The sequence below is a fragment of the Odontesthes bonariensis genome, chromosome 21, assembly GCF_027942865.1.
Source record: "Odontesthes bonariensis isolate fOdoBon6 chromosome 21, fOdoBon6.hap1, whole genome shotgun sequence".
In the NCBI taxonomy this organism is placed as follows: Eukaryota; Metazoa; Chordata; class Actinopteri; order Atheriniformes; family Atherinopsidae; genus Odontesthes; species Odontesthes bonariensis.
In genome coordinates, this window is record NC_134526.1 from 18,024,512 (window position 1) to 18,050,180 (window position 25,669).

The 25,669-nt window shown below is 40.5% G+C and overlaps 1 protein-coding gene across 1 annotated transcript in view; it reads right to left on the bottom strand.

Annotated features, from left to right (window-relative positions):
- Positions 1-13,166, bottom strand: part of LOC142372046 (Na(+)/H(+) exchange regulatory cofactor NHE-RF2) — a 33,451-nt gene extending 20,285 nt beyond the window's left edge. Inside the window, exons 1-3 of the mRNA XM_075454820.1 lie at positions 13,054-13,166; positions 12,435-12,676; positions 10,833-11,126 (exon numbers count right to left, since the gene is read on the bottom strand). Of these exons, the coding sequence (XP_075310935.1) occupies positions 10,833-11,126; positions 12,435-12,676; positions 13,054-13,084 (567 nt within the window). The 5' untranslated portion in view covers positions 13,085-13,166. The remainder of the gene's footprint in view (positions 1-10,832; positions 11,127-12,434; positions 12,677-13,053) is intronic.
- Positions 13,167-25,669: the final 12,503 nt, after the last annotated feature.

The window sequence follows — 25,669 nt, forward strand, 5'->3', positions numbered from 1 at the left end:
GAAGAAGAGACAGATATCGGCTGGAGCGATGTTCAGTTTGGTGCCTGACACCATATGCATATTTAAATTTGAGTTATTATTGTTAAGCATTTATCAGTGGGCTACAGACGGGGTTTCACTGTTAGAGCATTCTAATTGAATACTGTAGGTAATTTCACTCAAGGTTCTGGGTCTTTTATGCTGGTAGTACAGCAGTGGCTAATGGAGTCTCAAGCTGAGATGAGGTCATTCCAGACTTGCCTCAGGAGTGCTGTAATGAAAATATATACTTTTCTTCATGTGCTTGGAGGCAGGAAACAGAGGGAAACATTGAAGCCTTCAGGATTGCAACATTTCAGAAGGCTATACCTTGGTAATCCCATCTTTTCATTACTATTTTGAAACATGCAGTGCTTCCAGTATCACAGGCAGCAAAACAGCCCACAGCACGAATGAACCTCCACTGTGTTTCACTGGTGTTTTTCCTAATGAGCTTGGATATTATCATCTTCGCAAGTGACTCTGTTCCAGAAAAGCTCTACTTTGGTTTTCTCTGTCTATACAACATCATCCAAGAAAGAAGGACTTCTGGAAACAATAATCTTGCCTTTGTGTTGTATCGAATAATCTCTGATAGCTCTCTTATCTGTACTACATAATGAAAAATGGGCATGATTGACTCCTTTTGTGCTGTAAACAATTCTTTTTGGTTATTCCTTTGGTCAATTTTTTACATTGGTACACTGAAATTAAGCCTTGTTTTCTGTGAGATCATTGAATTCATCAGCAACTGTGCCGATCATATATTATATGCCTGACTTTGCTACATTAAAGCCTATTTTTTGCTGTTGTTCAATAACTTGTGCATTTATTGATATTCCTGAATTCTGTAAATTCAGGGGGTGCAAACAATTCTGACCAGCTCTGTCAAAGATAACCCTGATACAAAAAATGGAGCATCGCGTTAGTTCTGGCAGGCCACGTAGTCAACGCGCCCTTTGCCTATTGGCTGACGCCGACCCAACCCTTATGGCTGTCCATAAACCAACTGCGCTTATGGGTAATCAGCTGCTGCTCGCAATTGGATGCTGGCATTCGGGGCCCTCATTTAAACTTGGTTTGCTGTCACTGCTCTTTTTGCTCTCTGCTTGCACCCACCACCTCCCCTGCTCCACCGACTTCTCATTGCCAAACAATGTCATACTGTTGTCATTGTTGCTTGCTCTGTTCTAGGGGGTTGTTGCCTTTACAGCAAATGGAAGGCACTCCACCTGAGGATGCTGCTGTTCCCTGTCTTGGCTTCCATGGAGCTCATGGAAAAGTCGGGAGCTTCCTCCGAACAGAGCCATACCGCCAAACATAATTGTATGCATTCAGAATAAGCTTCTGAAATTTATATCTGTTTCTCGCCTCATTTTGACGAGAGTGGTTCTGACAGAACTCTAATATGTGCAGAAAAACAGTCAGGTCAACATCCTGTCTTTAACAAGGGCAGCATTTGAATATATTATCAGCTCCGCAGGGGAAGATAATACATAAACACACAGCTGCGTTCGGTCTCACATACCCACCCACATGGTCTTCAACACAATTCCCTCATTTGTTCATGTCTCTCTGACATTATGCACCTTATTAATTCAACTTGCCTTTCTGTCCATTAATTACCCCAACACATAAACAAATACACACACCCTGTCATTCCCCAGTCATGACCCTTCCAAATCCTTCACGTTTTAACTCCAGGAATTTGGTTTACTCTCAGTCTCAGTCTCAGTCTCTCTCTCTCTCTCTCTCTCTCTCTCTCTCTCTCTCTCTCTCTCACACACACACACACACACACACACAGACACTCAGAATTAGGACCCTTGATGTAACAACATTGGTATTCCAAGCTGGGGGTGGGGGTGGAGGGTTTTGTAGAACAGCTCCAGATGTTTGTAAGAAGACTGCAAACTCACCTCACCAACGTGGAGTCATTACAAAGCAAAATGCCTGCAAATTTATGTCTCACTTACTATCTGTCGTGGCGAGCTTTATTTTGTGAAATATTTAATTTATTATACAAGGAGGAGCTTTAACTTTAAGCAATTAAAAGCTTTCTCTTTTACTGAAATATAGACATTGTTTCAATATGTGCAAATGAAAATGCCTCGTTGTGCAACCGGTAGCCTCCTTTCATCTGTTTGGGCCTTGTGTAGAGAAATCCTGCCTAGACAATCACTCAGGCTGAAGTACTGGCTACTTCCAGACTTCTCCTGTGTTGTGTGCTGTTACATTAGAGCTGACAGACAACATCTTTTTCCCATTATCCTGGGCAAAATGAGAAACTGAGCCAGGGAACATGACGAGGACGACATGTGACTCCCACAGTTGGAGTCCCGCCATCCCCTCACTTTCTGCTGTTATTGTAAACTAAAGGCCAGAGATAATCGGGGTTTTTTTTGGAATCAAAGACCAAAAGTCCAAAGGCAATTTAAAGAATAATGCAGCAAATAAGAAATGAGAGCCCTTTGCCCCGTCATGACATTATTTTAACGTCAATGAAGCTATGTAAGAAAGACAGGAATTACTACAACAAAAATGTTAACTGCATATCTGGCTCAGTTTACTGTTAAATATTGATGCATGAATCAAAGACTCAAACATTACCGCTGCTGTACCTCTCACTTTACTTCAGTTTTTGCCACCAACACCATCCCTTCTCTGGCTATGCTTTCTCAAACATCCACGAGTGTTTCTGCTTTGTTTTTATTCAGATCTGACCTCCCAACCTTAAGCCCTGACCCTGGAACACTGACCAATTATCTTTTCACACAGATCTCTTTCACAAATAAAACTACCACAATCGGAATTTTCTAAAAAAAACAAGTCAGACTGAACTTGTACATGAATGTTTCTCTGAAAGCTCTATCAGGAAAAAAACTACTTCTCCTCAAGGTTTGGCTTGTTTAGTCTCTGCAGCTGTTTAGCCAGAAACCAGTGTATGTAAAGGTTTCCCCACCTGTGATGCATGTGTGTCTGTAATTGTGCACAAACAAGCACATAAACCTTTGTTTTTGTGTACAAGCACCGACACTCACACTGAATAAAATATGCAATTTGTAGCATCTTTATGCAACCTGCAAAACATCTTGAGGTTGCGATCATTTAACCATGCAGGCTAAATACTGTATCAGGTCTTTATGGGTTAAACTCATGCACTATTGCAAACTACCACACAAGCACACCCGTCCTCTAAAAACTATTTTAACAGATGTATTTGAGTGCGTGCTCCATCAAGAGCAGATGATCTCTAGAGGGCTCCTGCAAATCCTTAACACGATATTTTTAAAAACCCAAAGTGCTGATGTATGTTAGTGGCAAACTTATCATCTGGACTACTTCAACTGTTTCCTGCAGCTCATTGTCTGACTGGGCCATGTTGGAAATCACCAAAGCTCTTGGAACTAAAACAATTAAAACAATCAAGGTTAGATTTATCGTATGAAAGATGATTGCATCTTTCCTTCACACAAAGTGGTTGATTATTTGAACCGACTATCACCACAGCGATGACTCTCTGTGTTCTTCCCGAGAAGCCCGGTTTTAAAGTCAATGGAAAGAACGACAACAAAAGGCTTCAGTACATCCATCTGTGAGGACGGCCGCACCACCAACAGAGAGAAACTTTAAGGCGGGAAGAGGTGGGAGAGGAGAAGCAAAATCTACTCCATTTTCCATAAATGAGGGAGGATCATGACTCCCTCTTTGTGGCTACGGAATAATTATGACTTCTCATATGTCTGTCTTTGTTTTTCCACTCATTTTCCAGTCACTTTTAAACCCACATTCAACAATATTACGAGCCTCCTGTAGTTTTAAACATGCGAACCAAATAATGCTTTTTTTTTTTTTTACACCTATAAAGTTCATCTATGTGAACTGCTGGAAAAAACAACAACATTTAAATCAGTAAACTTTCAGTTTGCACAAAGTTGTGTGTAGAATCAAAGTAATGTACTTTATAATCAAGCAAAGATGATTAACCATACGCGTTAAATGTAAATTGAGATTAAAAGAGGAAAGTGTAGATATCCAAAAAAAGAGAGTAACAAACAAAAAAGCTTTTCAAAGAGTAAAACAGCACAAGCTTGTGTTACAAACTACATTTTCCAGTTTTCTTATGTCTCCTAACTAACAGAAGTTGCACAAAGCTGAGTTATGCAATAATGATCACAAGGATGATGGAGAGATACAAATACTGTGGGCAATGAAGTCATGTGAACATGACAATGAAGTCATGTGAACATGCTGATATTTTTTACTTGTTACAGTGAATGTGCATGCATATATGTGCGCGTGCGCTTCTGTATTTGCAAGCTAAAAAAGGTTCTGGTGGGAAAGTGACACCCAACACTTTAGATAAAGTGTTGGGTGTCACTTTCCCACCAGAACCTGTTAATGACACATCCTTGTGGCACACCTCAGTGCATCTCTGCGGTGCGTGCGTGTGTGTTCAGAATGGGGAAAGACAGCTGAAGCACCGACACCTCAGGTGTGTTGATGTAAGATGATACAACTCAACCCTGACTCATAATGCTCCTTCAAGCATCCCTTCTCTTCTCCTGAAACAAACACATGCAGGCATCAAGCACTGAAGTATAAGAAAGCAGCCAGGATGTTGCTTTGGGAGGCTGAAGGAAGAAAATAACTGAGACTATGTTCCAACTTAATTCAGTTTTTGGAATACTAACAAAATGGGTTGCCCTCTTTAGATTTTCTTTGTTTAATTCCTGTCTGCTTTATAAGGCTCACTTCACTTTATCTGAAGTGGCAGCTGAAAAATGAGGTGCTCATTGACACTGATATTTCTCCTCGACGTCAGTCCTGAAGTCTTTTGGCTTGCCTATAACAACAAAAAAGCCAATATACTTGCCAGGCTTACATAAGATTGTGTAATTCACCATTGTGACTGTAGTGGTAAACAGTGATGGTCTATTAAGAGCTGAAGATTGGTTCAGAGGACTCATCTTTAATCATGATGTAGAGCTTTGGCGAAGCACGACATCTTTTAAATTAAAAACGTGCAGTAAACGAACAGAGGATGGAGAAAACATGCATGTTGTATACTGCATATAGACAAACTGCTCTGCCACAAATCAAGAGGTATGTAAACAGAGAGAGGAATGTCACAAAAAGAAAACCTTTGGGATGAGTGGTGGTAAAACAGAGGAAAAATACAGGCAGTGTTGTATAACCTGGAGAACGCATGCACTAACACTCACTAAACCTTTAGTGAGGAAATTTATTGGGCAAATATGCAGGTGATAATAGTTGCAGAAATGTTCCTGTCTGTAGTGATGTTTCTTTTGCCCATGACAGTGTGTGGAGTCCATGTTTATTTGAGATCAGTTGCTGCAAAGAAGAAGATTATCAGGAAAACAAATAGCTATCTTTAGTTTTGCTGGCATAAAATCTTGGCATTTATTGACTACTGATGTATTTTGACCACAGAAACACTTCATCACAACCCTGGTATTCCTTTCACAGCTTTAACTTTCAAAGTCTGACACGGTGGAATCACCCTTTCCTCCTTTGTCACTCCTCAGAATCAAGTAATTGTAGTTAAGAAGGATGTACAATGTTGTCATGGAATCGGGTAGCTGTGGGCCCAAATATGAGTCTCATTCTTGGCGTTTATTGTATGTGCAGAGGTGGAAAGAGTACTGAAAAATTGTAATTAAGTAAAACTATCTTTACTTTGCCTAAATTCTACTCAGAGTAAAAGTAAAATTACCCATCTCAAAATTTACTCGAGTAAAAGTACAAAATTACTTCATTTAAAATGTAATTTGAGTAAAAGTTACTTAATTACTTTCAGTTTCTTAAAGCAAAAAAGGATGAGTCATGAATCAAATTCAGTTGTTTTAATCGATTTCGAGGTGTATTAAAGTGTACAGTTGTGTATTCGTAGGCACACTCATATTTAGAAAATACTATTTTTAAAATACATTTTTTAAGATAGAACAATCTCATCCTTTTGAAAAAAAAAGTGCTTTCCGTCACGGTTATCTTAAAGGCCTACAGAAAGGTGATTTTTTGCACAAAACTGAAATAGCAGATCGATTCCTTATATACCATGGAATTTTTTATAATTTTAAAATAATTTTAGACCCCTGGATAGTCCTGATTAGGCCCAATAAACTATCACCACATTTGACTCGAATTTGGCAAACTGGAACGACAGGTGCGTGACGTCGCGAGTGCCAGCTGCTGGAACAATCACCAGTAGTTCTAGTAGCGAAGCCAGCAGTTTGCCAGACCTGGACACTTCTTCACGGCAAATTTCGATGTGTGCCGCGGGACGTCGCTAGGAAATATAAAACGTTGGGTTCAGTGCAGTTTTTATTGCGAGTAGATGTACGAAGTGCTGTGGGTGCGTGTGTTGCCCTCAGCAGCTCACACCACCGGGGACAGAGGAAGCAGAGAGACCTGCGGTCTTGTGTCTGTGTCTCCCTGTCCACCTGCCTCCTCTCTGGTGAAATCAGCTGGAGCCATCCCGCCGTGTTCAGCTCCCTGCGGTGCGGACACCCAGGGAGAATCCACCTGGCGGAGAGCGGACACACTCTCCGCCAGGTGGAGAGTGGAAATCTCGGCAGAGCGATCATCAAGAGCCCCGACGTGTGTCGCTCTGCCGGCTGATTTCAGGGCAACCATCCCGCGGTGTGTCCGCTCTCCGCCAGGTGGATTCTCCCTGAGTGTCCGCACCGCAGGGAGCTGAACACGGCGGGATGGCTCCAGCTGATTTCACCAGAGAGGAGGCAGGTGGACAGGGAGACACAGACACAAGACCGCAGGTCTCTCTGCTTCCACTATCCCCGGTGGTGTGAGCTGCTGAGGGCAACACACGCACCCACAGCACTTCGTACATCGACTCGCAATAAAAACTGCACTGAACCCAGCGTTTTATTGCCTTCACCACTCAACAAGCATACTACAATAGCGGCAGCCAGGAAAAACCCATGGCACATGTGACGTCCAACGGAAGCCCCGCCCCCAGTCTGGAATTCCAGGAAGGATTTCCAAGCGGCAAATTCAAAATCGCAAATTTCATGCGTTTATGAAATGTTTTGGTGTAGAGTCCAATGATCATTATTGTTCTTCTGTGTATGTATTATCATTATGTATTGGGTGTAGTGTCAGCTTTCTGTAGGCCTTTAAACAAAAATGCAGATTGTAATAGGCCTACTGTAGGATTGCTGCAGTTAGCTAGGCATTAAATTCATTTAATTATTCAATTATTCCGTCTTTTTTAAAAAAAACTACAGCAAAGCTGAGTTGTTTCAGAAGGGGTCGGTCAATTGCTGCATAAATGCAGTCTCAGGTAAAAAGATTAACTCCTTCAAACTGAATGTGACAGGGCTACCATTTAATTCCTAGAGGGAGCTAACGTTCTGTGGGCTGATGGAAACGAGTAAAGAGAATAGCTAAGCAATGTGTTACTCTGTGAACTTTCAGTTCCGGGACAGAGCTTATTTTTCACCATCAATATTTGTTTTACTCAGTAACGTGAGGGGTTTCAAATGTAGTAAGGTAAAAGTACTTGGTTTGAGTAAAAGTAAAAATTACACATTTCAAAAACTACTCAGAAAATTACAAATTACTCATAAAAAGTACTCAATTACAGTAATGTGAGTAAATGTAATTCGTTACTTTCCACCCCTGTGTATGTGGCACAGTTACAACTATACCAAAAAAATTCAAGCTCACTACACCACTATATCACTTTCTAACTGAATAAAACTTAAAACGTTAATTCTCCAGCTTGCTGACAGAGCATCATGCTGCAACAACTAAATTGTAACAACAGTAAATGTCATCTGCACGTCTGACTTTGTTACCGTTTCCTGCTTCTTGCCTCAAATGTCTCCCTGTGCTTCCTTTTTAAATCTCATGTGTCACCCTAGGAAGGTACAGCAACATCAAATATTCAAATATGCAATGCATTGGAGACCGAATGGAGTGTTCCAGTAATACAGGGATAATCCTCCTCACACCTGTGGGAAAGTCAATGCCAGAGAGCTGGAGAGAAGAATCCAGTTAGCAGTCGAACCCCAGATTTAGGAGAAGCAATGTCGTTGTCATCATGGTAATGGAACAGGGGAACAGCTCTTTAACCTTGCGAGGATACTGGAGGGTGTGTGGGAGTTTTTTCAACCAGTCATCATGTTTTTTCTGGACTTAGATAAGGTTTATAACTGTGTCCCTGGAGGTGTACTGAGGGAGGGGCTTTTCGAGCGTGGAGTATCATGATCTTTGCCATGGGACCATCTGGTACCCGTACACCCAGAGTAAGAGCTTGGTTTGCATGGCTGGCAGCAAGTCAGACTTGTTTCCGGTGAGTGTTTCCTTTTGTCACTGATTCTATTCATAACATTTATGTAATGAATTTCTAGGCTCAGCCAAGGGACACAGAGTTTCCATTTTGGCTAGCTCAAGATTGCATCGTTGCTTTTTGCAGATGATGTGGTCCTGTTGGCTTCATCAAGCAGAGACCTCCAGTAAGCAATGTGGCTGTTCGGTGCCAAGTGTGAAAAAGCAGGGATTAGAACGAGCCTCTCTGAGTCTGAGGCAATGGTCCTTAGACTTTACAGAGATGACTGCCCACTTTAAGGAGTTTAAGAATCATGGGAGTCTTCTTCATATGGGGTGGGGGGGGTTCGTGATGAGCTGAGGGTCGTGATAGAAAAAACGAGGCTTGAATACAAGCCGTAGAAATGTGTTTCTAGCTATGATCTCACCCATAGCGATAGGTAGAGATTGGTCATCCAAGTGCCCTCGATACAGTTCATATCTTTAGTTTTAGTGTTGCGAGGAGCATGCAAAAATAGTTCTGCAGCTTCTGGATGCTGGTATGTCTGATGTCTGTGACTCATCAATCATCAGATTACAACAGTTCTGTCGATTTTACGATGCAGTTCTCATCAACTTCAGTACCACCAGTAGCAAAGACAGGGAACGAATGCTATGCTTGTTTTAGTGTTGCAATCCTTGCAATCCTTGGGGTAGACAGCCAACAGACATCACAGAAAAAAAACAATTTCTGACAGATATACTGCATGCCTGGTTTCTTCCTATTCCTATGTAATCCACCATCGCTGATATTAATGGCACATGCATCGAGCATCTATCCTCCAAAATGCTCCTCCATAATACTCCACTATTTTGCAAACCTTTGCTTTTCCCACTGTACTGCCCCACTGAGAATGCTGGGGTCCCACTTCCTGAAACTTCTTTCAACAAATCTTCAAGGTTAATACTGGTTGCTCTCGGTTTCAGGTTCCCTCTGTCCAAATTCTGTCTGCTTTCTGTCTCTCTTTCCCTCATTCTTCGCCTTCCTCTCTTGAAAAATAAAATGAGAAGAAATGTGCTGCTCTCAGCAGTTTGGCTCTACTTTGGCTCGGAATGAGGAAAACTAGAGTGAGCAAACCGAGTTGACTTCTAGTGTCAAATGCAGATCGAAAATTAATAACAGCAGCTCCTTTTGGATCTCTTGGTGATTCATGGTTTCATTTCTGAGTAGTCTGTTTTCCTCTCTGCTTTAACTGTGTGTAATGATTGCCAAATTTTGGTGTCAGCTACATGGACAAATGACACTATATGTTGTCTCAGTGTGTTGTGTCAATTCTGAGTCTGCAGGGCTCCGTCTGCAATCTGTAGTAGAACAGCTTCCTTTGAGATCAGACAGGAAACAGTGATGCTCTGGTTCAAACAGAAGGCAGTTGGTATTCGGACACAGGACCTGTGCAAATGCAGTTGTTTAAATTGCCCTCTTCTTTCGAAAGACAAATATATTTTGGCTCAACTTGTAAAGCTTTTATTTGAGTCATTAAAACAGGGAGAGAGAGAGAGAGAGAGAGAGAGAGAGAGAGAGAGAGAGAGAGAGAGAGAGAGAGAGAGAGAGAGAGAGAGAGAGAGAGAGAGAGAGAGAGAGAGAGAGAGAGAGAGAGAGAGAGAGAGAGAGAGAGAGAGAGACAGATTTACTAAAACCGAGCTGGGCCAATCCAGCCAAGCCCTGCAAACTTTCCTCACGGGAAAAAAAGCCAGAAGTGAACAAAGACACACACACACAAACGCACACATATTTAAAATGCAACTGATTGGCTGTGTCACTGCTCCTGTAGAAATAGGTTAGTGCTGCTTGCACATAGGCAGGGCAAACCTAAGTGAAAACACATGTCACGTTAATGCAGAAAGCAGAATTTGAGCGGCCTCATCTCTCTGATAGGGACCATGTGAAAACCGAATTTTTGCATTCCTGGAGACACGGAGCGGGCGGAAAGACATCCTGTTGTCATGTCATCATGGGATAACAACAAGGAGAAAATAAGAAGAAAAATTAAAACATAACTATCAAACCCTTCTTGACCCCTTATGCGGCCAATTGTGAAAGTGAAGATGAATGAGTACACCAAAAAACAAACAAACAAACAAAATAAGACACTGGGAAAATAAATGTGCCAGTCAGCCTTCAGGATTCAGAGCTTTTTGTATTCGCCAGATTCCACATGCCTGACATTTCAAGCCCTCTTTTGCCTCTAACACAACATCTGGAATGCCTCCAGCTATTTTATCCCCTCGGCACACACACATTCATAGGCAGACACACGAAACACATGCATGAAAGGCTGCAGAACCCGCATGAAATCTACTTATCTAATTTCAAACTGGCGTAACAGCCAGAAAGCAAATCTAGGGGACTGACACGTCTGACCTGAAATAATCTTTTAATAGAGAGGTGACTCTCTACCTGCTATTTCTTTTGTGTTTTACCTAAAGATGAAGGATTTGTTTTAATCTCATATCCAGCATACCTTCTTTGCAGCCTTTGATGGTGACCTCCTGGTGGGCTTCTGCACCTGGCTGCCCTGCACGGTGGCCTGCTTGGACACTGAGCCGTTTTCCCGCTTCTTGGCGGGGGAGGAGGGGGTCGAAGATGGTGCCAGGGAGGGAGAAGCTGGGGGAGAGGAAGAGGTAGGAACTCCAGTCCCAAGAATGGCCATCTCCTCTGTAGCTGTAAGACGCAGGCTGCGCAGACTTTCATGCGTCTCAGAGTCAACCACCAGCAACCTGGTCTCATGCTCCACTGTCTTGATCCGCTGTACCACCTGAGGGAGGGACAGTATGAACACAGATGTTAATCATATAATCACAATATAGTCATTATCTGGCTTTAGATTAGCCTATCACAGTTTAATCACATCAAACAATATTTTACGAACTTCTCTCTTTAGAAGCAGCCACTCAGTGTTGCAACTTCTTCGTAAAGTTTTAATACAGATTTATCTCTGAGTCACATGGACGTGCACTGAATCCTTTGCAAGATGAAAATGTCATTTTTTCTGGTCAAAACATTTGATCAGCTTCCCAGATGTGGGCTTTGTTTTAATTTCTTTTTTTCACTTCTGACATTGCAGATTTTCTGTTGTTTGTGGTGGTCAAAGTTGCTAACCTCAAAAACATTAGACAAATCACAAAAGGGGAATTAGAACAAAGCAATAATGGCACAAACAAAACAATAAACAGAACATGACATTACAACGTTAAAAAGAAAAAAAAAATCAACTTTTCAAAAACCACAATGACATGAGAACACATCATAAAATTACATTTTGCAAATCAAAACAACACTGCAACAGAAAATACAACACAATAGATAAACACGTGAGTTTTAAAGAGATGTTTTGGAGGAGGTAACAGTTGAGATGCAATCAAACATTATCCACAAAAGCAATGAGTGCGATATTCCTTTGTCAAATGAAAAAGGCAGCAGATTTGTTCTCAGAGATTCACTTATTTTAAGGTTACAGAGAGAACCTACAGGTGGTTGATGGAAGCTTGCATGGGAAAATAATTATCAGAACCTGCTGTTTTTTATCTGATCAACAGCCAGGGAACACTGTCTGAACCCAGTGCAGACAGGCCTGGGACACTCTTTAATGTATTTGGTGCCAGTATATCGTCATATTTATAGACTTTTCTTGGCACAGACATGACTCACAGGCTGAATATTGAGTATAGACTGGATTTCTGTTGCCAGTTTGTGCAATACGTCAATATCTGGTAAGTTTGTTTTTTATCAGTAACCTGTCAACCTGCTTAAAGTCCTTTAAAGTCAATGCATTCTTTCCTCCAACACAAAAGGACTGTGCAGGTTCGTAAGTCAAAAGAAACTGGTCATGTGATTAGAGAGTGGCACAATAGCTAAAAACTGGCAAGTGCTTGTGAGCTTTGTTGGAAAATGACAACATCAACCACCAAACACTTATCATCCCAGGAGGAGACCCTAACTGGTGTCACGCCGCACTGTGACTAGATGCACCCATCAGCCAAGGTGACCTGTTGACGCAGCCCTCCCTGCTCCGGCAGCTTGTAACAAGAGTTCAAAAAATTAACATGAATGCACATCTACTTGCCTGGTGGTGCGTCTCCTTCTCCACGTTAACACCGTTCACAGCAACCACTCGGTCCCCGGCGCGCAGTCCCGACGCTTCTGCAGAGGAACCGGACTCCACTTTGCGAATGAACTGTCCGCTCTTCCCTTTCTCGCCATGCAAGTGAAATCCATACCCGTCCTCTCCTTTTGTCATGATACAAAGCCGCGGTTTCCGCTCGTTGGCCATTTCCCAGATCGACTCTAACCTCCTGCAGTGTTCAGCTGAAGTATGACGAAAATGCAAAGATGGGAGTTTAGGAGAGCGGGAGCAGGGCTAAACTTCCAGAGTCCAAAACCATATCTGCCCTAAACGCACGCGATTATTCCCTTTGTTCAGAGCAACGCAAAACGTCCCAAATTCACGTAGAAGGAAGAAACCACCGAAGTAAACAGATAAAAAGGCAGTAAAATCAAATGTAAGGGAACGATGCAACCAGTCCATAAGGTCGTGTGCCTTGTGTCCAAGCTGAGGCGCACTGCTGGCGACTCCAAAACTGATCCTTGGCAGCGCGCTCAGACTTCGGAGCCTCCAACATTTATGACACTGCCGACGCTGTAAAAGCGAAGACAATTACAGGGCGGACATCTCTGTCTCTTACCATTTATCCGTAACAGCTGTCCAGAGAACATAGGTTCAGCTTGACCACTACCGTTTGCGCAGGCTTAGCACCTTGTGCGCAATAGCACCACCTTCCTCCAGACAGTCTACCTGTTTGTGAACTGAAACTCAGGGCAGATTGAAAATGATGCAACATTGCCCCTGAGCGGTGAGAAACGGATTGGGAAAAATGTTGTTGAAAGCTGAATAAAAAGAAGGCTGTTGTACCAGGAATTAAAACGATGACCGTGCCAGTAATGTCCATTTGAGTTTTAACCATCTGTTCTTCCCTTAGATCCTCATCTATCTGTGTTGTTCAACCAGGACTTAAGGCTACCTATTAGTATATGTATCAAAATACCGTAAATACTTTATAAAAAGTCCAAATTTGCTGTTCAGTTGATCATCAAGTCATGCCACATAGCAGTTATTACTATTCTGGATGCTGATCTCATTATCAGTAGGGGGAAAGAGAGGACAGCAAATTCTTGTTTAGTCGTAGTCCAAGTGACAAGGTTAGAATTTGTCAAGGTTAGTGTGTCTAACCATGACTATTTGTCATGTTTTATTGCAACCACCCCAAATATAAAGATAGAGAACACTATGCACTTTTAGGTCAAAACTTGCCAACTTGTTTTATTCTAGTTCTTAATTAAGACAGGAAGCAGGTGACTAAATTACGAGGTATTGAGAGGCTGATGAGAGTTCTCCTTACCTGCTGCAGTTTTGTGCAATAAATACATGTTGATAAATGTTTGTTGCATTGTCATTTGTTTAATTTGTCTTACGTTCCTCACTATAGTAGAAGGATTTACTAGCATTTGTTGGTACAACATATTCTCAGAAAAACAAATCAAACTGAAACAGTGAATCACCAGATCAAAAATACTTATTCTTTTTTAGCACTAAGCTTGATGGAACAAGTAGGAAAGGGAATCAGTGAAATTGAATATATTTCTAAAATGTTGGAACCATCTTACATTCCAATACATATTGAGAATGAAATGTCAAGTGTAACCATCTTTAAATGGTATTGAAGGCCGAATTAAAATCCGCAAACAGCATCCGGACCAGTGTGTTCTTATTTTCCAGGTGTTCCATGGACAGGTGGAGTGCAGATATGGCTGATTATGGGTGTGAGTGCTACTGGGCGAGAGTCATTCAAAGTTGTTACAGTGGTTTTTTTTTGGAACCGTGATGATTGTTGAGGCTTTGTAGCAGGATGGTACAGTAGCTTGGCGCAGGGAGATGTTGAAGATGTCTGTAAGGAAATGCATCAGTTGTTCTGCACTCATTCAGCACACAGCCTGGTATCTGATCAGGACCAGCAGATTTTCCTGGATTAATCCTACTTAGGGTCCGGCAGACCTCAGCTGGATCAAGACACAGCACCTGTTCCTCATGACGTGGACTGGCCTTCTCCACGGGCATGTTTTTGAGTGCCTCATGTCCAAATTGCACAAACTAGTTAAAACAGGAAAAAATGTAAAGTGACAGGCATGGACTAATCTTGAAAAACAGAAACAAACAAAGAAAAAAAACGTATTAAGCCTGATATTGTTAGGCTCTATAAAGTCTGTGCGTCACAACTGCACAACAATCTGTAATTCAGGCCAATTAATGGCAGTGTTATAGTTCTTCACTGTTGCCACCGGGGGGCAGTAAATACCCACAGCTCTGAAGATGGCAATGACCATTTGTTACATAGCACGTTTTATTACATGTACATTCAATGTACTGAACATAGAAAAACAAACAATATCATGTATATTCATATACAAACCTTGACAAATATACATATATATACATTTATCCATAGATATACATTCACACACACACACACACACACACACACACACATGCACCCAGACACTGAACCTTATGTACATCTAATATGCCTTACAGTAGTAATGACAACACGCATAACAAAGTGTACGGAAAAGTACCAAATACACGCACAAGCGTGGACCCACACACACACACACACACACACACACACACACACACACACACACACACACACACACACACACACACAGTTACTATTTGTAGGCTTGTGAGAACTGTAACATTTTGAGTTTAGTTTAGAATGAAGAAACTCTTGTTTTTGACATCCGGCTAGCAGGCAGTTTGTTCCAGAGAGCAAGACCACAGTTACTGCCGCAGCCTTGAATCCAATTCTGGATTTTAAACATCAAATCTACTCTAGAATGGCACTGCACTAATGGCAACCTGCTGCAGTATATTTCTTATGTCCTCTTCAGATTTTCTAAGAAGCTTTTTTTAAACGATTTTTCTATGCTGGCTTGGATGCTGTGCTGCTGGATTGATTTCTGCAGGTAACTGTGTCATTTTCTTACATCTGTTACGATGCTTAGCAATGTCAATGGCAAAAAGGTTGCCTGTTGAAGCAGTTGATTGAGCTCTCCAAAGCCCAAGTAATGCCTGGACTAAGACCCCAAAACCAGGCTGGCTGAAGAGGAGATGTGGATGCAGAATGAAACAAAATGGAGAGAAAGTGAGAGGAAGTTTCAACCATTTCCTCTTTGATCATCATGGTCATAAGTCTGAACTCTCTGGTGGATAAAATGACTTGGAGCTTGGAGCGCTGACAAGGATGCAGCGGGAGTAATATCAGAAGCCAACATTTGTTTGAAAGAAACATGGTTGCAGGAACAACTTTAACAACTCTCTACTCAGCTTTGAGACACTGAAAGCACTGTAGTGGATTTTTTTTTATCAGGTGGATAAGAAGACTGCTCAGATAATAACAAGACAAAATCCAGATTTTGGCTTCCCTTATATTTATTCAAAGGCAGAATATAGCATTTGAATAGTCCCTTGTCTGCAAATGTCAAGACAGAGAGAGCCGAGGAGAAATACACATTTTCCCTTTATACTCCAATTGGGGTGGGGGGCTATCTTTAAAGAACAAATAAGGCCCCTTCGCTCTGTGCTCTGTTCTTTATCTTAAATATGATAGATTTCGAGGCCCCTCTTTATGATCCCCTTGAGTTAATCCCCCCAGAAAGTATCAACCATAAACCTTTCCCATGGAGTCCAAATCTGTTTCCCATACTGACCATACAGAAGGGGTCACAGGCTGAATAGGTCAGAGGGAAAACAACAGACTTTGGATCAAATGAGACCACTTATACAACTAGTACTTACTACTAAAATACTACAACTAAGAATTTTCCCATCACAGCACCCACAGAGTTAACATGAAAAAGGAGGGACTACAGTGGTTGTTAATAACAGATCGTGTAATCCTGAACATGTCACAGATGTTTAACTGCTTGCTGTGACGTCCTTTCCATGTTGTCTGAAGAGACAGTTACCTGCGACATAATCAGTTAAAGTTGTTGCCAAGCTACAAAACAGCAACATCCATTCATAGCAATTACAGAAGATTTCTACAACAGCTCTCTGTGCTACACTTTATCTTTCTGAATGTTTGTCTCATTTTTATTTCATTTTATTATCCATCCATAACAACAATGATAATTCATAGTGTAGCAATATAATTTCCCTTAGTATTATTGAATTGAACTGAAAGATGCTTTGTTCAAGTCAACTCAACTAGTTTTGTGACATTTGTTGCTTTATATAAATATAGAATTGATCTGATTATCTTATTATATTATTTACGAGTAGGATATTTACTTTTTAGATTATATTTGGATTTAATTTGAATGTATTTACCATTTCTTTTCAGTTATGTGTACCCTAATGCAGCAGTCAGAGCAAAAAAGCCCATATTAAAACAATTTATTATAATTTTCTTATTATTTCAGTAGACTGAGCTTACTGAATGTACTGTGTTGAGGAGTAAATATTCTGTTTTGTGTTAAACCCTAATCCTTGTGGACCATAAACATCAACACACGTCCACTTAGATCCAGTTAGAGCTCCCAACCCTAAGCAATGAAAACCAGATGGCCACTTTCAGTTACCATTTGTATGACCGTGCCACAATGGTTACACACATCTACACATCTTCCTGTTCACAGTGATGGCCTCACTGACTCGGAGCATCATTTCTCCTATTAGCTCCTGCGGGAACACACAAAAGTAAACCTCACTCGCTCACCGTCTTTTCAGCTGTACACCTACTCACTGGATCATCTAATCTTGGCGACTGCTCCATTTAATAAGCTGGTTTGCTGTCACTCAGGCCAGGAGGGATTGTTCTTTTCATGGGGGCACTTAGGAGCATCCAATTTCATCAGAGATGACACGATGACAGATGCTGCAATTCATGTTATTATGGTTGCTGCTAAGCGTTTTACTTTATTTTTAGATAGATTTTAGCATATCCTCAGGAACAAACAAATGGCTGTTGACATTTGGTGCTAAAGATGTGAAAAACCCTGGTGATTTTTATGTAAACCATTGAATCCTTAGACGATACATCACTAATGCAATTCCATGGATCAGTGGATTGAGATATTATTAGGAACACTTGATTATGAATTATTTTGAGTGTATGTTTCCAAACGTTTACATACTATGTACTATATGAAGTAACTCAGAACACAATGATTTGCAAATTATTTAAATGAAACTTGATTAAAACTTACAACAAAGACAAGCAAATGTTGAAAGTGAAAAACGTACGCACATTTGGATTTTGGCGCCATCTAATTGTTTAAAAGTGAGTATAGAGGCATGTTTGCATCTCTGTTGCATCACAAACTCTTTGGAATGCACTGGGAGGACCATTTGCTGTAGTTTACCTTTTTGCTAAAGCAGTATAACGATTTAATGACAAGAAGCACGTATTTTTCAAAATATTCCAACTTTTTGGAGGTTGCAATGAAGATGATACTGTTCTCAAGCTTTTGGGCTTTTAGTCAGAACTGGTCACTGGCAGTTCCAGGTTTTTCTTGAAACGTGGTGGCGCTGCTGCCTTTTTCTGCTTTAAAGGTAATGGATCCTTTTTTCAGTTGCCTGTTTTCTAAATCACATGCATACACACACTCACACACTGCTCGGTGTTTATGTCAAAGTTAGTGCTATCATGGGAAAATTCTGCAAGATAGTCCAAGATTAGTCTTCACCACAGCCATCACAGCTTTTTCCAAATGGCCTCATGGGCCAACAAAGTTACAGGACTCACACAATGTCTGCAATGGTACAAGCTCCAGACCGCTGATACGCAGGGCCATATTAAGTCAATGTGGTGCCCCTGGGCACTAAACCTCAAGTGCCCCCCCCCCCCCCCCCACCACGAAACCACGAAAGGTTGGTATCACGTACACCGTCCTTTATAAAATCACACATTAAAAAGTCCCATAAAAATATTTTATATTTTGAATACAATGTTGGGATGTCCCGACCCGACCCATAGCAAACAAGCGATTACGCTGAATGTTTGCTGCTTCAATCAAGATGAGTATTGAAAAATCTTTTCTGCGATTGAAAGAGAGACATGCGTGTTGAGGATGAGGAGCAGCCTGAACCGGAGGTATCAGTCTGAATCAGCTGAACAGTCCGACCAGTGTAATTAGCTATGTTATTCATTTGTTTACAAGAAGATGTGAAAATCTGCAGATAAGCCGCACCTGTGTCACCCACCGTGACACAGGTGTCACACATCCTTACGTCCCCCATCATTTTCCTTGATGGAGAAATTATCCAGGTTCTTAGCTCCCAATGTGACATATATGTTACATTACAGATCTCTGACAGTGGGGGGTGGTATTCTGGAAAAAAAATCTGATATGGGTTCTATGTGGTCTATTTAGTCTGTTATAACCCCTTTAATTTTCATTTAAGTAGAAATGGGTCTGGGCTCTTATGGGTTAATACAATAAAGTTCTGTGTGACCAATTATTAACGGAGGAATTATTTTGAAGAATTTTTATTTTTTACCCACCACCACCACACATTGCCTTCACATCTGTGAGAAACACTGCACGCACACTTAAAAACTTAATCACAGCCACAATGCGTCGCAACACCTCTCTCCAATACTTCGCCGCATCCTCTTTTTGTTGTCTGAGAACAACATCAACCGTACCCGCATTCCGTGACCTCCTGAGAAGTGCGAGCAGACACTCGCGGTGGCTTGCGCTCTTCTCATGGGCTGTGACTGTCCGGGTGTTTCCAGTCACTGTACCCCTCGGTGAACATCAATCTAACACTGGAACATTTTTAATTGCCGCTAAACGCCTGGAGTCTTTCTCTTTTTTTATTTTTCTCTTCGCACAACCACTCAATTGATGTCTATCCATTTTTTTGTTTTTTTTACTGCGTTTTTTAAAAAACATGATACATTTTGAATTGGCTCTATATGAACGAATTGGATTATTTTATGAATTATGATTATTATTAATTAATTGAATTCCAATTGGCTTGAATTGGACTTACTATCTAAGTGCCTTGAGATGACATTTGTTGTATTTGGCACTATATAAATAAAAATGAATTGAATTGAAAATTTCACCATAGGTGGACTGGCTCAACTGACAGGTTGAGGGAGGGGGGTTAATGTTCACTTTAGGCCACTATTGCTCAGAATTATGATATATCGTTGCTGTTCTTATCACATTAGTTTTAATAATGAATTTTATATGAATATTTATGCCAAGTGTAACCATTTTAAGTGTACAAACATTCATGAAAAAACTATTTTTAAAGTTTGTTGTGTGGTGCCCCCCCACTGGCTGTGAATGGTTGGTGCCCCTGGGCACTGTGCCGCAGGCCCATATAGTTAATCCGGCCTTGCTGATACGAACATTAGAGCTTCATATCTAGCTCACCAAATCTGGCTTTTTTTTTTTTTAATCAACAATGATCAAGGCTTTGCAAAACTTGTAATTATTTACTGGATTAAAAAACTTTTCCGGTGATGGATGTATCTATTTGTGTTGAGTGTAAAATTGTTTCCTGAAATTGTCTGAAATATACAAATGGCTTGTCTGCCTGACACCTTTGACCTGCTTTAATCACTACTGACGCACTGAAGCACTCCCTGCTGCTCATCTCCTCGCCCTCCGGTGTTTTCACTTTAACATAAAGTCGCCTAAATATCAAATCAGCATAGGTGTGAAATAAACCTGCGTGAGGAAAATGCCACATTGCCGGTGCAAACATCCAGCGAGTATCGTGCAATGAGGGGCAGATCATCATCATCATCATTATCTCTGAACTCATTGTCTCAGTCCAAATTCAGTGACACTGCTGTGTTCCTCCTGTTATATCAGGGTTGTAACACTGCACTATTTTTTTTTCTAAGTGAATCTTATTTATGAGTGTGAATTTAAATGAAAGCTTTTTGTGAAAAACAGAGAGCAGAAACAGAGAATGATGGGTATAATAGCAACATATGTAGATCTGGGGTTTATTTTCCTGGAGCTATAATATCTTCTACATGATCAAAATGGACAGAAGCCTCCAGCCTTTCCCCCTTGACGGAGGGAGTAAAAAAGACATTGTGAGGTGGAGAAGGGCACAGCTCTCAGCTTTAATTAACCACACAGGGCAAATCCTTCCTCCTTCTCTTATTTGTGATCCCTCGCTGTTTCTGGCTTCTCACTGAACAGCTAAAACACTCTGCAGGAGATATGGTTTATCCTCTCAGACTTTTATCGTGGTTCTGAAAACAATCGCAGGATTAGTCTTTCATATCTTTCGTTTTACTTTGTTCTAACAGAAAACATTCTGTCTCAAATAGGGACACGCCACATCTTTTCAGAATTAGAAACGTATTACAAAGTGACAACTTTCTTAATAGTTGGTCTGACGGAATTTGTCCCCCTTTTGGATATTTCTTGTCATCTTCTGTCGCAGCTGTACGTCAGTCTCAGTTCCAACAAATGAAATGGTAAATGCATTCTAATGATCTTTAGGTCAAATTCTTGGCAAGTTTTAATAAATAAAGTTTCTAGTAAAGTGTTATTAAAGGAATGTTTACATTTTTAAATCACCTGTTACATGCCATTGAATCAGTGTCTTCAGAGCACCAGCCCCAGACTGAGAGGAAAAGTTCAACATTAGCTGATACATGTGGATTTTAATTCTGTGTGTTAGAATTCTTGAGTCAGTCACTGCTTTATGTTCTTTGAACTGACTGCAGTGCAGATGTTGGTGTACTTATGACAAAAATCTGCAATAAATTTATATGATACTAATGTATAGGTGAGCAGTGACAGTATGTCGGCTCCAATTTATGTAGCCACAAGACAAAACAATGTAGGTTAATTACAAATTAAACATACATTGTTATTCAATTTAATGTCACCATAGAAAGACATTACTTAGTACAAAGAAACTTGAGATATTGATTTGAATTTCTGTTACTGTGAGAGTACTATCCATAAGTGTGGATTTGAGGATGCGATTAAAAGTTTGCCAGATTTGATTCAGAAAATATTTTTATTTGATTAGAAACGGTGTAAAATATATCCACAGGTCAATAACTTTTTGTATCTAACAAAACCAAAACCAAAACCAAAAATCAAAAGCGTAGTTGTTTCAGAAAAAAAAAAAAACGTTGTAGAAACCAGTTTCCCCACACTTCACTTCCATTGCCATTATTGTGCCTGTATCAACACATTTCAGTGTGGCTAATAGGACCTGTACTACTAGAAGCTGGCTTAGCGGAAAGCCTGGCTTATTTCGCTACTTCTGGCTAAAGTTAGTGAGAGTTCCGTTCCATAAAGGTGGCTTATTTGAACTCCCGCTGAGTAACCATGGTAGTTTATGCTGCTGAACTAGCCTGGTCGCGGGCAGGCTAAAGTTGAAGCTTAGCTTAGCTGCAACTCAAAAAATGTCCGACCGGCTGAAACGGACTCCGGAAAGAAATGTTCACCAAGAATTCTGCGCTCCCGCCAGGGCCATATTAAGTCAATGTGGTGCCCCTGGGCACTAAACCTCAAGTGCCCCCCCCCACGAAACCACAAAAGGTTGGTATCACGTGCACCGTCCTTTATAAAATCACACATTAAAAAGTCCCATAAAAATATTTTATACTTTGAATACAATGTTGGGATGTCTCGACCCGACCCATAGCAAACAAGCGATTACGCCTTCTTTATAAAGTTAACTAGTCGCAAGTTTGCCGTAAAAAAAAAAAAAATGTAGTTGGGTTGTCGAGATCAAAACACTAGCAGCTGTGAATCAAATAAAGTAGGTTTTTTAAACTCTTACACTGAATGTTTGCTGCTTCAATCAAGATGAGTATTGAAAAATCTTTTCCGCGATTGAAAGAGAGACATGCGTGTTGAGGATGAGGACCAGCCTGAACCGGAGGTATCAGTCTGAATCAGCTGAACAGTCCGACCGGTGTAATTAGCTATGTTATTCATTTGTTTACAAGAAGATGTGAAAATCTGCAGATAAACCGCACCTGTGTCACCCACCGTGACACAGGTGTCACACATCCTTACGTCCCCCATCATTTTCCTTGATGGAGAAATTATCCAGGTTCTTAGCTCCCAATGTGACATATATGTTACATTACAGATCTCTGACAGTGGGGGGTGGTATTCTGGAAAAAAAATCTGATATGGGTTCTATGTGGTCTATTTAGTCTGTTATAACCCCTTTAATTTTCATTTAAGTAGAAATGGGTCTGGGCTCTTATGGGTTAATACAATAAAGTTCTGTGTGACCAATTATTAACGAAGGAATTATTTTGAAGAATTTTTATTTTTTACCCACCACCACCACACATTGCCTTCACATCTGTGAGAAACACTGCACGCACACTTAAAAACTTAATCACAGCCACAATGCGTCGCAACACCTCTCTCCAATACTTCGCCGCATCCTCTTTTTGTTGTCTGAGAACAACATCAACCGTACCCGCATTCCGTGACCTCCTGAGAAGTGCGAGCAGACACTCGCGGTGGCTTGCGCTCTTCTCATGGGCTGTGACTGTCCGGGTGTTTCCAGTCACTGTACCCCTCGGTGAACATCAATCTAACACTGGAACATTTTTAATTGCCGCTAAACGCCTGGAGTCTTTCTCTTTTTTTATTTTTCTCTTCGCACAACCACTCAATTGATGTCTATCCATTTTTTTGTTTTTTTTACCGCGTTTTTTAAAAAACATGATACATTTCACCATAGGTGGACTGGCTCAACTGACAGGTTGAGGGAGGGGGGTTAATGTTCACATTAGGCCACTATTGCTCAGAATTATGATATATCGTTGCTGTTCTTATCACATTAGTTTTAATAATGAATTTTATATGAATATTTATGCCAAGTGTAACCATTTTAAGTGTACAAACATTCATGAAAAAACTATTTTTAAAGTTTGTCGTGTGGTGCCCCCCCACTGGCTGTGAATGGTTGGTGCCCCTGGGCACTGTGCCGCAGGCCCATATAGTTAATCCGGCCTTGGCTTCCGCAACTCATGTCTTGTCTAAAAAACGAAGCAAAAACTGTGGTTATCATATCACCACTTTCACTGTCTCGAAAAATCAATCAGTCGGTGCCAGTGCAACTAAAGAAACGCAACACGTGAGCATGAAATTAAATGAGAGAGAACATATGGTATTCATTAAAACTAATCAATACCTAACAAACATCCGATCTACACCCACGTAGGACCAGACTCAGAAATATGGGGGACAGGTAATAATGTTAATGATACAAATTATTGAAAGCTCCTTTCAAAACAGTCAAGGACACTGTACAAACAAGATATTAGATAAAACGCAGGAATTAAAACATCTTACCATATTAAAAATACACAGAACGGAGTAATCACTGTAGGTAAGCAAAGTTAAACGGATGGGTTTTGAGTTTAGACTTGAACAGAGGGAGAGTGTCATTATTGCGAATGTCGGGTGGGGGGGGGGGGGGGTTTGACAGTCATCAAACATCTGCACAATCTGACTAATAAGTTCTAAGTGAACTTAAAGTTCATTTAGCTGCTAATTGGTCCTTACTTGGTTAAACTAAGAAATTAAAAACTACATGGTTATGGTTAGGGAAATATTATAGCTTGCTTTTAAGTAGACGCAATAATAAATCTGTGCCTCAAAATATAATTATCCAGGATAACTGCAGGCATGAATCTCACACCCCTTGGCTGAAAAAAAAAACTATATCTGTTAGAACCAGATGTCCATCTGAAATAAATGATTTTGGAAGGTCAGATTTCATGTTCATCAGCATGGATACAACGTTTTGTGTTTCAATCAAACATTTTTCCATAACACTGGGCTGCATAATGGTTGGGCCTAAAAATGACCTCCATACAATGCCTGGCAAACCTTCCGAAGCCTAAAATACACACATGGCAGGTTAGATAGCAAGTTTTACAGCATTTTTCTCTTTCCTTTGGAAAATGTGTCACTTGCTTCTAAATGATACAAGCACTTAAGCAGAAGAAAAAAACATGTAGTGTTTCGGGGAAAGTGAGCGTCCAGCAGTAAGCGTATGTAAAGTAATTCCCATTCAAGAATTGAAACATCTCTTCGGTAAGTTGGTAATTACATGAGATTTCTGTCAAGGTCACAAAAGTAGTCAACAAATGTGTGTTGAATGAAGTGTGTGTGTGTATGTATTGTTACTATGATGCAAACATTCAAAGTATTTTCGTCTTTCTCACTGTTGACTTTTCTCAGAATTACCCTGCTCTTTCTTCTGTTTGGTAAAGATGCTCTGTATTTTTTTTTTCCCATTATGACATTGAGGTTGATGGAATAAAAGCAGCGTGACCACAAACAACCAAAGCGACTGGAGTCTGCAGGATACACTGTGTTTTACCCCCACAAACCGCCATGAAAACAGGTTGTCAGTATACAATTGGAATAAGGGCTAAACAAGAAAATTCAACAGGTAAGAGTGCACAGCAGAGAGATGAAAGACAAAGGCGTACCTGAGGTAAAATCACTTGAGGAAAAAAAAACTTCAACGGTAGAATTGTTAGATGCTGCGGCTCCAGAGCTGAAATTTAGTTTCAGTTTCATAAACTGTATTTATTGAACTCCGCTGTGTTATTTGTATTCAGATACGATCTCTACCGTACCAATGGCATTTAAAGTGAAGAAATCTACAATGTTGTGCTGTATTAATAGAAACAAGGAAGTAGTTACGATTGCAATACATCAAATGGTACGTAATGTCCCAAACAAGCAAATTATACATGCAAGTAATCAGGATTTATATTTTTGTCAGCTCAGTCTGAAGTCAGGTGTTACAGTTGCACTTGGAACTTGTTCATTACAAAACGGATAATGTGTTGTTTTTTACATAAAAGGCTGTAAAATATGCAATTCTTTTTTTGTTGGATGTATTTTCCAACATAGAAAAGAGCTGAAAATTTAGCTTTTTCAGCTGCTGGTTAATGCATAGAAAGTTTTTATTTCAGCAAAAACCTCTGTATGATCCTTTTTCTGCACTCAGCTTATACATTTTACTACAGATAAAGCTTATTAACAACCCTGTGGGCACCGCAGTTTTGGACCTTTCATTGTGAAATTAATTTTTAGCTGCGAGTCAACACATTTTGTTGTGACACAGATCTGCATCTAAACCTTCATAAGCAACATTTCCAATATATCAGAGTCAATTAAATCACAGGAAAGACACAGCTCCATAGCGGTCAAAGCACATCACACTTTTTTTTGGTTTTGAGATTTTTTTTATTAACC